Below are 16,382 nucleotides of genomic sequence, written 5' to 3' on the forward strand. Positions count from 1 at the left end.
AAAAAAAACAAACAAACAAACCCAAACACATGCTAGATGGCAACTTAAGAATTCAGGAAAAGGCGGCATGGTTTCCACGCTTTCCGGAGGAAACTGCAAATGTACCAGCTATTCTCCGCCACCTCCATTTGAAACCTAAGGCCCAGGGGTCACAGCTGACTGAAAATCAGGAATCCTAAGGAGGGGGTGGGGGTGCTATTTATTATCTGTGCTCTTTAACAGAAAGAATTCCAATCAGTCTGTGAATATAATCATTTATTTGTCTTTACAGTGATGATGGAAGAATGTACAGGTGTCCTCTTTCAATAAAGTATAAAAATCTGTTTATATACAGTGAAGTCACAATAATCTTTAATTGGGAGATTTATTTGGTACTCCTGATCGGTTCATATTAAAACAGGGGGGAAAACAAATATTTCACGCGAAGTGCTACATTTCCAGTAGATTGCACCTGGCATCGAAAGCTCAGCTTCATCTTAAGGGTCCTGCTTGATATTACAAAAGTCTAATTTTAAGTCCGAGGACTCAAAATAAACATCATTTTTTGAATAATAGATATATACATCAAAAATACATCTAAAAAGGCATTGGTTAGCGCTATTAAAAAGCTCTATGTGCTCGGGTACTTTTTTTCTTAACAGGCAAAACCCAGTGGAAACGCTTTTGTTCAATTCTAGAAATTTGCTCTTGGGGAAAGTTGGTCGAAAGTTACCTGTAAGGAAAAACAAACAAACTTAAATAATGCAATGGTTCCTCAGGTGAGGTCAGCAGAACTTTAAAAAGTAGTTAGAGGCTTAATTTCACTTAGAACCACACTTTTAAAGCCTTGATTAACATTTAGTTACAGCACTTTGTACATTAAAAACATGCCCAACATATCCCCTCATTATTTCAAGTGCTTTGATAATAAATTTATACTCATTTCATTTTCAAAAATATCATGTACAGTTTTGTATGCTAACACAAATATTTTCTATCTTTAGTCAATTAAATATGTATAAAAAGAGAAATCATAGGGCATACAAATAAAAAAAAAAAAACCCGTAAGAGACACAGCCAAACCCAAACATTTTTGCAAAAATGTAGAAAAACTTCTACAACAATGATTTATTTTACTTCAGAGTATTTATAATAATAGCACACATTATTATTTAATCTAGCTGAAGCTGTATGGCGCAGTTGTGGATACAACTATTTATATGTCTGATCCTGGATCTCGTTTGTAGCTAAGTATTTGACACCTTTGTTTTCACGGTTTTCACCCTCTTGCAAGCAGCCCTAAAATTCGGATAGCCCGAGTAGCCCTCCGTGATCGTACAGTTTTAACCGACGCAGTAAATCTGTCATCGAGGACATAGATGGATAAGTATAAGGGGCCATGCTGCTAGTAAGGGACGTGAGGGACAGCCGCAGCACGACGGGGCTGGCAGGCCTATACCACGTGCTGCAGGTTCCATCTCTCACCAGCCACATCAAGTTGGCCACCGCCTACCCTTTGGTCAAGCCACGTTCTATCTATTCTACAGGTTGTTAGGAACCAATTCCATCGAGTGGGGCAATGCTCTGGTTTATGAAACACTTCAGGTGCAGAGGGGGCGGAATGAGGGAGTCAGCCGAGTTTAATGCTGGTAACAAGGGCTTCTAATTCCTCCACGGCCCTCCAGTCCAGTAGGCTGGCCTAACAACACCATGTTCAAGTGTAGGATATGATACACACACTATGACTCTCTCTCTCCCCAACATACCAAAATAATGGCTCTTTTAAGTATGTATTAAAACCCTAATCACTCAATATTAACTAGCTTGTTCCACCGCTAGCTGCACTTGTGCCAGGCAATGCGCAGTGCCAGCTTCCATCTGAGCCTAGTGCCCAGTCCCCCCACCCATGCTCGCTCGTGTACATGAGGGCACCGCTGCCCTGAAATCCATCTGCACAGTCACCTGTGAAATAAGCAGGGCTCTAGTGACACCTCAGTTAGATGACCCTTGATTATCTTAAACTGTTTTCTGAAGAAAAGTCTGAAAAACCACCAAAAGCTAAAAAGCTTTCCTAGAGCCGGTCGTGAGCAGCCCAGACGCGACCATCCCGGGGCCCTCCCCACGCTCTGGAGACCAGGTCACTGAAGCCCTGAGACAGGAGACGCGCCCCAGACTGTGGCGACCACTGTGTCCCCAGGACTGGCACCGATGCAAGAACGACTAGTGGGATGAGGTGCAGGTCCCCAGGCCAAAAGGGCCGGGAGGACTGGTTCAAAAACAAATAGAGTCGATTATTATCCTAGAAAATGCCCTGCCCAGGCTCTCTGCATCAAGCCTATTGCCTACTTTACAGCCATAATTCTGGGGGGACAACAGACCCCAGAATAGCAGTTGGGGATGAAGCCACTTCCATCTCCTGCAGCCACTGCCCCCCACACCTGGCAGCCCTTGCTCTCTTCCCCTGAGTTTTTCTAACAGCACCTTGCAGGTTTTCCACCTGGCGTTAAAGGGAGGTTAGAGCCCTTGCAAGTGGCGGCAGGGCTGTGAAAGTCTTCACATCAGGAGGACAAAGGATAGGTAGGGTCCTTAATGGAGAGGAGGCCAAGCGACAGCACCTGCTACCTCTGCAGAGGAAAAGATTTCCTTACACCGCCGAGGTGGGCCACAAGGAGCAAAAGCTGGGGACAGCACAGCGGCAGCTGCAGCCTCTCAGCTTACCTGATCATACTCTTAGGCCTCATCTCCACTGTCCATTTCAATGTCCATCTCTTCCGTATCAGCAGCTCGCGACAAGATGTCTGCCATCAGGGCTTCTTCCAATTTTTTGCGTACTTGCTGTACTCGCTCTTCCTGTTTCCTTTTACAAAAGAGAGTAAAAGGACACTGATAATCTGGCAATTAACGGAACATGCAGCTGCTACTACAGTGTATCTGGAGTTCGAAATCACGAAAATTCCTGAGAAGAAGACATTTCCTTCGCCTTAGACTTTGCAAGGCTTCTCATACACCCACAAAACCACAGTGCACAGGAGCGGAGCCCTGCCAAAGAGAGGAATATTCAGACAGGCAGGTATCTCACGCCTCACAGAGAATTCTGGTAGGACGACATTTATTTCAATGACTTTTTCTTCAATTTCAAACCTTTCAAGTATGTGCAGGTTTGGGATTATTGCTATAAAGGATATTAAAAATAACCTGAAAGCAGGGATAAAAGAAAGAAGTTATACCGAAAATAGAGAAGGAGGGCAGCCTGGGTGGCTCAGCGGTTTAGCGCTGCCTTCAGTCCAGGGCCTGATCCTGGAGACCCGGGATCGAGTCCCACGTCGGACTCCTGGCATAGAGCCTGCTTCTCCCTCTGCCTGTGTCTCTGCCTCTCTCTCTACCTGTGTCTTTCATGAATAAATAAATATTAAAAAAGAGAGAGAGAAGAAAAGAAAATAGAGAAGGAGACGAGATTTGTACAATGAAGCATAGAGAGCGACGGAGGAAGTGTGGGCATGATAAGGGGGGCACGGCGGAGCCTGGCATTCTATGGCTAGGTTAAGGGAAAGCCAGACGGAGCCCCTCCCGGGTTCACAGGCCTGCTGGCAGCAGGCCATCCTGAAGAAACCAAGACCACATGATCCGATGTACCAATGAGAGATGAGCGGAGTAGTTAAGAACATGCCATGAGTTTCTCTGTGTCTCGGGGATTGCAGTGGGACCTCAAAAGTGAAAATTAATAAGACCAAGTCATAAAAAAAGGTTCTGAACCATCTGATGAGAAACAAAGCACAGAAAGAAAGTCTACTGGTATGTACTCTATGTTTAAAATTCAGAAAAAAATTCAGAATAGCTCCCTGACAGTACAAGAGAGGATTCCTAAAACAGTTAGGAAGCCAAGACGGTAAATGGAAATTCACATCCAGAGCCAAGGGGAGAGGCCAAGGCTGAAGAAACACAGGGAAAGGAGAACATTGGTAAGTAAGAGTCTTAGAAAAAAAACACGAAAGGGAAAGCTGCACAGGTGCAGGTGGAAGGGTTAGCCTTGACTCAAAGCAGGACAAATCACCTCTTGAGACCAGAGGAAAGGTGGTTAGGATGGACGGACAGAGGGAGATGGAACAGCCCAGTGACACATAAGAGACACAACGATACGGAGGGCTCTGCAGGCTGGAAAAGAAAAAAAGTGATTTTTCTCAGAGTGCAGCACTGCCTCAAACCTGGAAAAGCAGGAGGGTAGTAGGAAGACAGTGTCTTGGAGGTCTATGCTAAGCTTCACCGACTATGCACTTCCTGCGTACTCGACCACTTGTAAAGTTACATTTACTACATGCCAGCCGACGTGTCTCTCTGTCTCCTGAGACTGTGCCCGCGGTGAGAAGCTAACATAAATCGTACAGCCACCCAAACTGTAGAGGTCCTCTTTACTAAAGTCCAAAACAACACAAGAAGTTAAAACATATTAGGGCTTCCATTTTTTTAATGAATTTTCACGGAGAGAGAGAGGCTGTCACTGAGTCAGTGTGAGCTCTCCAGCCTCTGTCATATGTCTCGAGCATTACTTCCCACACTGAGGGAAGCTGAGATCACAGCATTTACCCATTGTGGCAAGCAGAATTCCAATGTAGTCCCTGCCCTGGAGAGACTCCTTGTGTAATTTCCTCCCCTTATGAACAGGCCGAGCTTGTGAATGGGCTCAGGTGTCCCTCCATGATTAGGTTACTAAACAATGGACCTTGAGTTGATCAAAAGAGAGAGAGGTGTCCTGGTCGGTTAAGAAAAACTCTTAAAAGGGGCTATGCCATTCCTGAAAAAAGTTGGAGAGGAAATGTGGAGCGGACCTTGGGGCAAGGAACTGCTATCAGCCTCTCAGGACCACAAAGAACAGCCCCCACACACACACATCCAGCAAGACACCAGGGACCCCAGTCCTACAACTAAAAGTAAACGAATTCCGCAACAATCATAGGAGCTTGAAAGAGGACCCTGTGACGCAGAAGGGAATGCAGTCTAAGCCACACTTTGGTTTCAGCCTTGTAAGACCCTGGGCAGAGAGGCAGTCATGTCCGGTCCCGGCTTCTAATCTAAGAACTGTGAGCTATAAATGAGTGTTGTTTTAGGCTGTTAAGTTTGTGAGAACTTGTTACACATATTAAAAAACAAATACAGGGGCTCTTGGGGGACTCAGGAAACTCTTGATTTCAGCTCAGGTCTTGATCTCAGGTCCTGATATCAAGCCCTGCCTCCAGCTCCCATCTCAGCAAAGCGTCTACTTGAGATTCTTTCCCTCTCCCCCTACTCCTACCCCTACTCACTTGCTTGTGTGCTCTCTCGCTCTCTCAAATAAACAAATAAATCTTAAAAAAAAAAAAAAAAAGAAGAAGAAGAAGAAGAAAAAGAAAACAAGTAAGGGGGTGCCTGGGTGGCTCAGTTGGTTAAGCATCTGACTCAATCTCAGCTCAGATCTTGATCTCAGGGTCATGAGTCCAAGCCCCTTCGGGCTCCATGCTGGGCATGGAGACTACTTAAAAAAAAAAAAAAAAAAAAAAGAAAGAAAAACCCTGAATACATCCATGGATGAAAATATTATCAAATATACTGAAAAAAATGTACTTAATGTTGAGACCTTTAGTTGAAGGTTTAATATAAACAGAATATTGGCTGCACAATTAGAGAAAGGGCAACAATTCCATATGCAGTAATTTATTTTGAACCTTCACTAATTCAACGAGAAATATTTGCTTAATAATTTGTTATGACAATTAAATCAAATGGACAATTTGTTAAACAAGTTTACCCTAAAAGGATATCATGCAGGTCTGGCTGTGCCACAGTTTCCTCTACTATCAAAAGACCTGCTGCAGAAGCCACCAGTACTCCCGGGACACCACTCAGAGGCCCTCAGTCAACACCCATGATCACCTGGAAGGAGCCCTGCTGATTAACTGGGTGTTCATTCCAACACAGGTAAGAGTTTGTCTCCAGAATAATTTCGTTCCTTGAGGATAAGAATAATCCAAAGAGCAAGTTGATTCCTCCTCTTGATTTTACATTTTGTTTTTCTTAAAAAATAAAGCTGATCATAAATTCCATGCAATCAAACACACAAATCCAACTTTGAGCCATTTTACATCTTTGCAAAAGGAACTACTTTAAAACCCAGGACGGGCTTTCCAATTACAAACCCAGCTAGACTCATTCATTTAAAAACATTTTCACACAAACTTCTTATGGATTTAGAAAAAAAATACAAATATAAAACATATTTTAGAATTATATGATTCAAAAGTGCCACCTGCTGGTTTTGTCTAGGAATAATATCCAATAAGACCTGATTTAACATTCAGAGAGTAGAAATAGTGAAGTGCTACACATTGTCCTATTGTTAAAGAAAATACACTACAGTCTCATTATAAGGTAATGATACTTAAGTTCATAAATTCCATAGAAGAATTTCTTTCTAGTCTTAATATCTGAAATAGTCTGCTTCATCCGATCAATGGTTTGCTTATATTTTTCTGCGCATTATCAATCTGAGTTGCATGCTTTCTTTCCACTATTTCTAACTAAAAACCTAATGTGTGGCCCAGTCTTAGAAAGTAAAAGATGTTATGAGATGCAGCTTGGGCCCTGTCCTTACTCCTGACTCTGTTGTATTGCTTTAGGGTTTACCTTTTGCTTGATCTCTGCCATTTCCTTCTCATCTGGCTTGTGTGTGTGTGTGTGTGTGTGTGTGTGTGTGTGTGTGTGTGCGCGCGCGTGCGCGCACGCACGCGTGTCGATAAAGCCACCTTAAATCTTTACTTGAAACAAGATGAAGCAGAGATAAATTAAGTCTAAACTGAACTTAAGAGAATAAACATAAGATAAGCAAACTGAAATCAACACAGCTCAAAGCAGCATGATTCTGATCTGCTTTAAAGAGAGATTGGTTTGCAGACAAACCAACACAGGAAGCAATCACAAAAGGCATCACTGAATGAAGAGGATTCTTTAGAGCAGAGAGGCCACACCTGAAAGTGCAAAGGACACTGCAGTAACAATGTGTAGAGAGTGCAGCTGATGTGACCTTCGGACATGACTGTGATACTTCCACCTTTTTCCAAGCTTGTATTTGTTTTACATGTTCTGGATCACCTTCCATTAATTTTACAGATGATCCATTAAAAAAAAGTGTAGCTCTCTGACTGATGCATCATTTACTAGATGTGCCACAGAAACAAAGAGGCAGTATAAAATGTATCCAAGGTAAAGAACAAGTTTTTGCAGTTATGTTAGGCTGCCTTACCTAATGTCTTCATCTGTGACAATAAAAGGCTTGCAGAGGGGTTGAGATGTGTTCAGCCAAACGGCAGGATTCTTTTCCACAGCAGTGGAGACCTGCCCTGTGATGGGTGCAGAGCTTGTGTGCAAAGCACTGGCAACAGCAGATAAGAGGGTCTCATCGTTACTACCTGGACCAACTCCTGTAATTAGAAATATATGCCAGTTAAATTTTAGGAAATTTCTAGATGTGCTAAGCCAATCTTATGTAGCCTAACACAACTGATATTTTTATGTTTGTTTGGGATCATCTATTTAAAACTGACAGAAGCCAAAGTAAAGGATAATATCGTATCCACTTCACAGTTGCTGTATACCAAAAAATTAACACTTAAAAAATAGAAACAAGAGACGCCTGGGTGGCTCAGTCAGTTAAACATCTGACTCTTGGTTCTGGCTCAAGTCATGATCTCAGGGTCATGGGATCAAGCCCCATGTCAGCTCCATGCTCTACACTGAGTCTGCTTCACTATCCTCCTCTCCCTCTGCCCCTGCCCTCCTCTAAAATAAACTAACAAGTAAATAAATAAATAAATAAATCTTTAAGAAAAAATTGTAACAAAATGGCCAAGCATTTTAATAAAACTTTACCACAACTTCAAGATGCCTTTTCCAAGGTACTAAACTTTTTAAAGTTGGCTACATTTCCTCAAGCAAGGTCATTTATTTTAATGATCTAAGTCCCTTCTAAAGTCACATTATACTCAAGTTTCCCTATGAATGTATCCCTGGAGTCCTAGAATAGCTCCTCTTACAGGTTTTAACATTAATTTCTAGCAATATCTCAACGCTTTCCTTTGTTTTGGGACTTCGACAGAAAAACCAATGCAAGCATGCTCTACCTGCAGCTTTCACATCTTTTTCAAATACCTAACAAAATATCCCAGTTAACAGAATTAATAATTGCACGTCTTGGCTACTTGTAGGAGACTAGCAACGTGGCCAACATTTAAATGCATTGCTTAAAGTCCTACACTTATTAAACCAGTTAGAGCAATAATTTCCAAGAACATAGAGGGATGACGCAATGTCCCAACCATGAATTATGAGAATTTTGAGCAATCCACACTATACCAACAATTAGAAGCCAAAGTTATAATACCTGAAGAATAATGCTTCTCTAGAATTGGAATTAACATGTGATATGACAGGCACACTAGTTAACTGAGTTCTATACCCCAGCCCCCACTTGCTGCTGTTCCTGAACCAAAGTGCATCTGTCCCCAGTGCTACATGCAGCAGCAGTGCATGCAGCAAGAGGCAGAAAAGTGGTTAGCGGTTCCTTTGGTAAGAGGAAGGGTGAAAGAGCGGTTGCTGGAGCCAAATGCTGCTGTGAGCAGGAAGCTTGAGAAATTCTGCTATTTGGTGCCACTGGGTTCTAAAAGCAGCACATGGGCTAATTTATATGATGAACCTAACCTAAAGCCAAAATTTTTAAATAGAAAAAAAATCTAAAACATCCTTGCAACAAACAGCTTTTCAGGTACATTTTCCCTGGGTTTACTAAAACACAAGGGGGACATCATCCAGCAAGGCATACAATCCCCCCAAGTAAAGACCCTGTCTTAATCATTTCTGACTCTACAGTGTCTAACACAGAGCCTGGCACACAGCAGGTACTGCTCAACTGAATTTGGGTAATACCTTGAAGACCTTTAGGTAGTTCCATGGTTTTTATAATTTGTTCTGTTACATCTGATGCACTAAGTCCTTGTAGCCTCTTCTCCCAGAAAAGCTGTAAGGCAAAACATCACTGTTAATATACATTCTTGGGACAAGAAAGTAGCGCATCGATGCTGCTGAATGATGAAATTGAAATCATTTCAATAGTTTCCTAATTTCCCCATTTTTTCCTTACAGACACTACATGACACTCCAAAGATGAATTATTTCAACACATCATAATTCTTTCAAATGATATTAATCAAAAAATGGCTTATTTTATGCAATCTATCACTTGTTACAGCACTAAGGATTTTTATATGCTATATACTACACATAGTACTTTAAAAGGTAGATTCCAAAGAATAAAGCTTGAATTTTTAAAGATTTGGTATGAAAATTTAATGTTATAATTTATCAGGGAAAAGAAAACAAATTATATTATGTAACACTCTTTTATCCAGAATCATTTAGGGAAAGAGCTCCTCCACCTAGGTGATATTTCCACAATACCGAAGTTTAGCCCTTTGGCATACTTTCAAGGGGTAAAGAGCCAGTTTTAGTGGAAACGTTCCAAAATGTTTTGCCTACTTCCTTGCTCTTGAAACAGGGTGTCACGTTCATGGGCGACTCTCTCCCTGTTTTGCAGAGCCCAGATCGCTCACTGGCCCCACGTCTTCATTCTGGGCATGAGTCAGAACACTGAAGGTTCCTCATGCTCTATGGGGCCACTGAGGTAAGCAGTTGCTTAGTCAAATACTCAATGTTCCAAGACAGTTCTGCTGTCTGATTTTTATACCCTTTCTTATACTTTGTTTTTCTCTCCTAGTTAGCTATTACTTCTCAGTAACGTCATTCATTCATTCCACGTGTATTTCCTGAGCTCCAGCCAGGAGCAGCCCTGTGGATGCGGCAAGAGATGAGATACACTGTGTCTTTGTCCTCAAGCCTTATCTCTTTTCTAGGCTATCTCTTATTTACTGCAGCCCCCCAAAAAACAGATACAGGAATTCCTTAGGACTCTGTATATCTGTCTTTAATCCCGGATATCTGGGGCCGGTCACAAGGAGGTACTGAAAAAATACTGGGACTGAAAAAAATATTGAATGCCTGAATATGGGAGTAACAGGACTCAGAATGAAGATCCTGAGGGACACACAAACCCAAGCTGAAACCCCAGCTCTAGATGTCAAAACCTGCAATGGCCTCTTCTGTAAAAAGTGACAGCAATGAGCACAACAGGAGACTAATGTGGCGTTTAATAAGGCAATATACGTAAAGTGCCTGTCATGGAGAAGGCACAAGGTTTTTATTTACTTTCAGCAAATTTTGACCACATTGAGGGCTTATATTTTGACTTCTAGATGTATGAAAAGTATCAAGTAATTGCCCTCCAGACTAATGAAAGATATAAGAAAATCTGTTATTGGCCGAAGAGTAGTATGTTGGATCTTGAATAACCTCAATGCTAACACCAAGAATAACTCGCAATAGAAGGCTTCACTCTCTTTTGAAGACCTCTGGTATACGGCGACTCCTTACATCTCCCTATAAATTATGTCACTGGCAGAAAATATGGTCAACATACATGAGGACATGAACGCATTAATCATCATGGGTGAAAAACGGTTAGGTGAAGGTAACAGCTGATAAATGTGGTAAATGTCCCAAGAAACCCCACCTGCTATTTCCTTTTTGTGGGACATAATATCTATGCGCTGATTATCACAACTATGGGGAAAAAAGCAAGGAAAACAAAAGCCAGTTAATTCCTAACGAAAAAAGGAAAAAGTATTTGGAAAAATCAGTGGATATGAGATTAAGTCCTTTTATAATAAAATTGTAACTTAACTTGCAAAATAAATCAACACTACCAAAAAACAAAGTATAGAAGTTACTTACAGATATGATTACTAATATTTTACATATTAATGTTTTACATAGAAATTCCAATTCTAGATATCAAAAGTTTAATTTTTTACATTCTGTAATTTTTAATTCTCAACTTTTAAATTCCTATTAACTTGAAGGAAAATGGTACAGAATTTAAGAGGAAAACTTGCAAAATAAACCTTGGTCTGAGAGATGAGTGTATGGCTCTAGGTTACAAGTCCTGGTATCATCACATGCCATCTGACAGCCCTCAACTAAGTCTGAAGTTAAATCAGATATGCACTGATGATCTTTGTGTAAATGAAATGCTTATGCCACGAAAATGGAGATGCACAGATTTACGTATGTGTATGTGCCTAAGTCCTCACTCAGCGCTCCCCAGAGGAGGTAGGGGATGTGGGAAAGGTCAGAGAAGGACAAAAAGGCTAGTTTGATAAAAGAAAACACATGTTGGGTACAGGTCACCAGTGCCCCACTCTCCAACCTTTCCACCACTCATTCAACACTGATCGGCTCACCTAATTTCCGTGAGAACTGAAACAGTCTTCATGAGATAAACGTCTGTTTACAAATCCCTATGTTCCTAACTCGCCTTCCCTATGTTCATCTTCTCAGGCCCCCACCTGTTTTGTGTGTTTGTTTTGGGGCCAGGGGCTTCTTTGCCTTTTAAAATATTTTTTAAATTGACATAGGCATTATGCCAAGTGAAAGAAACTAGTCTTTCATATACTGTATGATTCAATTTATGTTAGTCTTCTACACACTATGTGGTCCATTTATATGATAGTCTGAAGAAGAAAAAACTATAAGATGGTTGCCAGGGATTAGGGGTAGAGAGAGGGGGGTCTGACTACAAAGGGTCAGTGTGAGGGAATTCTTTGGGGTACCAAAATTGAACTCTTGTTTTTTAACAAACACAAACTTTATCCAGCTGCTAGAATTACCATTTTCTTTATGCTCCAAGCCAGTTCCTCAGGCAGTGACTGATTCACACTAACTCCAGCCCCCTGGCCCATTTCAACTTGATCACCCCATCCCTTTCCCCATCAATCTTCACCAAATTTACTCTAGGAAGTAGCTCCTCTCACCAGATTCAATGACCTTTGCTTTTTCTCTCTGATCATTTTATAACCGTGACACTGTGGAGAGGTAAAGGGAGGGGAGAAGTCTCCCTTGGCCTAAATGTAAAATTCCCTGTTTTGCTCATTTAAGAATTCCATGTTTTTACTAGGTGACAAGTTGTGGCCATCAGGAATTCTTATTAAATTACTTCTCCAGCTTTTAAAAGTCTAAAGGCAAAAAGAAAAGAAGAAAAGAGTAGTGAAGCGAAGCGAAAAGAAAAGAAAGAAAAGAAAAATAAAGAAGAATCTCCCTAAATTTGTAAGGATTCTCCCTCTACAATAGCTATCGGGTCTCTTGCACCACACCTTCATAAGCACTCTAGCTTTCATAATACCTGACCCACCCACTGAAAATCTGACTTCACCTGCCAAGTCCAATGATATTCTCAGAGTAACACTGCTGCCCGTGTGAGGCCAAAGAGTCAATGTAGCACTTTTAAGGAGCAGTGATTTCATATTTGGAGAAACTCCCAAAATGTGCTATCACCCCCAGTTATTATATCCCTTCCTAATCCCCACTAATTAGATCCTCCAGGTGCCTCTAACACCTCATTCTCTGTCACCCTCCAGTACATGAGAAAATTGGATCCCTTCCTGTGTGCATTACATTACATTGCCAAAAATCTGAGCAATGTCCTATCCAGTTGACTAGCTGATGGAGAAGCAGCAGCTGGGATTAAAGGTCATCCCAAACCACAGAAGTGTCTAAAATATCAGTGACAGGAGCAATCAGCTTCGCAGGGACCACCTTACTGGACACTCGAGCACATCTCTGTAACTTTGCTCCTCATATGGATGTAGGAAGTACATCCACGACATCAGGCAAGTGTGGATGCCTGTACTTCATCAGAGTCCCCCGGGCCCAACGGCATCTTGTGTTAGGAAAGCTGCTGCTTTAGTGAAATGATCAATCTGTTTTCTGAAAATAAACCCAACCCACGATACAACTGTAGTAGCATTTTCTCATCTTAATTGCTGTGGACTTAACTAGAGATTTGGGGAATTTGTTCAACCCGTCTTACAGAGGATATCCAAAGAAGAGGTTGAGGAAGAAACAGGGATTGCAAAGCAACTCCTCACAACCACAAGCACACATCTCCGTGTTCTGATGCACCAGGAACTCGGGCTAGTCATGTTTATCAGTACTCTCCTCCATCACCCTGAGCTTGTACTTCCTGAACTATGAAGGAATTTGTGCTTTTCTGGGGAAGTCAGGGTAAGACATTGTACTGGAAAAAACTAATCAGAGGATCGATTCAAATTCAACAAATATTCTTTCATTGCCCATTATGGGCAAGTATTTTGCTAGGCACCGGGGATAGTTATTAGGGTAACTGGCAATCACTGCCCTCTCAGAGCTTACTGTTTGGTGGAAAACTAGCAAAACGCTACAAGACAGACAATGACAACCACAACAGTGAAGATACAAAATTAACTTCAACTTGGGAGAATCTGGGAAGGCTTTTAAGAAGAGGCAGCTCTTTTAAAAAAAAAAAAAAGTGTGAGAATTCTACAGAGCAGCAAAGACTACTGCAAGGCAAGGAAGTAGCTTAAGTGGGCAAGGAGGGGAGACAGAGTACTGGTCAGTATTTCTAAGTGTTTTAATGCAAAGGAATAACCACAGTGCCTTACTTTAAATGTATATCCCATGGTCTCAGCCCTAGGGATTCTGTTCAGTAGGTCTGGGATATGTGGCTAGAAGTATTGATGTATTTTATACGTGTCTTAGGTGATTGTGATGCAGGCCCAGCAATCTCAGTTTGAGAAAGACTGGTTTGGTTTGTGTTGAAAGAATGGCAGTGCATACACAGGGCTGGTGTATACTGAGCACCAAGGTTGCCAAGTTTCATTCCTGATTACACCAGAAAAGTAAAAAATATATTATTCCATTCTATCCTTGCAGAGGACCAGAGGAAGATATCTTCCTTTCTCTTTTTCACTGCAGGAAGACATGCGGCAAAGTATATTGAAGAGTATACCAAACTGTGTGGGCATAAACAGAGAAAGAGCTAATGCCCAAGCACATTCTCCTGGTGGAGTAAGAGGAGGAGGAAGAGGGCAATCTACCATTTACCCACCATACCCCCTTTCCAGAGGCCCAGCACTATGCTCAGTGCTTTGTGTATAGAAACCGAGTTAATCTTCCCTACAGCACTTTGAAGAAGACGTTATTAGTCCCATACACAGTCACTTACCAAAGGTTGCATAACTAGTCAGTGGTGCAGCTGGAATTAAAACTCAGATCAATGTGATTAAATAAATGGTCCTCAGCTTAACACTAAAAGCTCTGGAAGAGTATTTCCATATTTGGCTCTGTGTTAGGTGATTAAGGTACCAGGCCTCAGACCCTTCCACTCATGACATCAAAGGCTGAAAAAGTTTAATAAATGTGACAAAAACTGTCAAGTTACTCTTAATCCATTTGCCAATAACTAATACTGTGTCAGCCTTCAGTTGTAGGCAATCTGTGCTGATGCCTGTCTCCTCCTCATGCAGAATTAAGAGGCCCAGCCTTGTAATATGTTTAGACTAAAGCTACCATAGAGTTTTAAGAAGGTATCAGACCACAATTTGGGGTAGCTTCCAAGATAAAAAAACCAAAGAATTGATGTAACATATATTCCTTGCAAATTAGCTTTCTTAGAATTGCAAATATCGACCCCATCGAACACCAAATTTTTATTTGCTGGGTGGAAAGTAAAGTCTGAGACCCCCTAACCCAAGAAAATGCTTTCGGATGAGTCCCACTAACAACAGAGCAGAAGTAGGCATTTCATCAGGCAGGAGTAGGGGAGTGTTTTACTGAGCATACAAAACTGAAGACTTTTGAATTTTTTCTATAAGAATACTATTTTAGGTTAATTATATTAGTATCTATTTCTCATGAAACATTGAAAAACATGTAGATCAAAATACCAGTATTACATATTCATCCATTATATTTAATTTGAAAAGCACTGATCCATCTGTGTAGTGTTCAAAAAAAATTCACTGATAAAGAGAAATTGACCTATTTATATTCATAACATCAACTTGACAGTCAACTGTCAAGAGTAGGAAGGTTAGGAAGGTTTAACTTTTGAGTAGCAGAGTGAATGACAGTGGGCTCGAGTTCAAATCCATGCTTTGTCACTGGTTTTATGAAGTTAAATAATTTAACCCGTCTCAATATCAGTTTCCCACTCTATGGAAAGGGACAATAAAAACAACCTCAAAGGGTTATAGAAACTAACTGAGGAGGTTTTACAAACACTTGAACATGCCCAGTACAAAGCAAGTATCATTTTACTACATTTTTCACCCATGTCTTTCACCACACTGATCAAACAACAGCATTCAATAAGTAACTGGTCATCTTATTAAAATTAACAAATATAAATAAATCAAAAAGCAATCAACTCTGAAAGGTGAGTATTCATACATGAAGACAGAGCACATGCACACGCATCTGCCCTTCCCTCCCAGGTTTTCGGCTGGGATTTTCTTGCTACAAGTATCTTAAAACTCTTCCTTTTCATCTTCTCATCCTAGCCAGGCTGCTTCTCGCCTAGACCAACGTTGGTTGGAAGAATTCTGGTGAACAGGACCATCCACATAATTTGCAGGACCCAGTGAATGAAAATAAAAATATGGGGTCACTAGTCCAAAAAATATTAAGAATTTCAGGATCATGGGATCCCTGGGTGGCGCAGCGGTTTGGCGCCTGCCTTTGGCCCAGGGCGCGATCCTGGAGACCCAGGGTCGAGTCCCACGTCGGGCTCCCGGTGCATGGAGCCTGCTTCTCCCTCTGCCTGTGTCTCTGCCTCTCTCTCTGTATGACTATCATAAATAAATAAATAAATAGATAGATAGATAGATAGATAAATAAATAAATAAATAAATAAATAAATAAATAAATAAGAAGAATTTCAGGATCACAACAGTGAGCATTCAATGAGGCCTGGGCCGTTCTAAGCACGGGGCCTGTGCACCTGTGTTCCCATAACTTCGAGGCAATGGTAGGAAGCATAGTGAAGGGGGAAAAGAGGAGAAACTAGTAGAGAAAGGAGATCTTCATGCCATGCAGTAGGACTTAGGAAAATGCTGTGATATAATCTCATTCAGTGGATTTCATAGAAGGAGGGAAACACAAAGTAGCTCTGGCTGGATATATGCACAAAGGGAAGTATTTATAACCTTCCCTTCGCTCCATGTTAAAATAACCCAAGGGCTTTTCATCCCTCCGGCCACTGCTCATGTGGAGGACCCCGAAAGGATCACTGCCAAGGCTCTCCACTGATGAGTAGTATGACTGAGGAAGGAGGGGACTCAGGGAATGAGAAAACCACAATGGGAAGAATGGTAGGAAGCCTAGAGAAGGATCAGAATTTTGTTCTATTTAAAGGCCAGCAGATAACATGGGTAGCTTTTAATTAAGATTTC

At 41.4% G+C, this 16,382-nt stretch overlaps 1 protein-coding gene across 1 annotated transcript in view; it reads right to left on the bottom strand.

Moving 5' to 3' along the window:
- Nucleotides 1-237: 237 nt before the first annotated feature.
- Nucleotides 238-16,382, bottom strand: part of LOC129495443 (methyl-CpG-binding domain protein 2) — a 62,377-nt gene continuing 46,232 nt past the window's right edge. Inside the window, exons 4-7 of the mRNA XM_055302938.1 lie at nt 8,929-9,019; nt 7,250-7,427; nt 2,698-2,836; nt 238-712 (exon numbers count right to left, since the gene is read on the bottom strand). Of these exons, the coding sequence (XP_055158913.1) occupies nt 2,710-2,836; nt 7,250-7,427; nt 8,929-9,019 (396 nt within the window). The 3' untranslated portion in view covers nt 238-712; nt 2,698-2,709. The remainder of the gene's footprint in view (nt 713-2,697; nt 2,837-7,249; nt 7,428-8,928; nt 9,020-16,382) is intronic.

Source organism: Nyctereutes procyonoides, unplaced genomic scaffold (assembly GCF_905146905.1).
Source record: "Nyctereutes procyonoides isolate TBG_1078 unplaced genomic scaffold, NYPRO_anot_genome, whole genome shotgun sequence".
In the NCBI taxonomy this organism is placed as follows: Eukaryota; Metazoa; Chordata; class Mammalia; order Carnivora; family Canidae; genus Nyctereutes; species Nyctereutes procyonoides.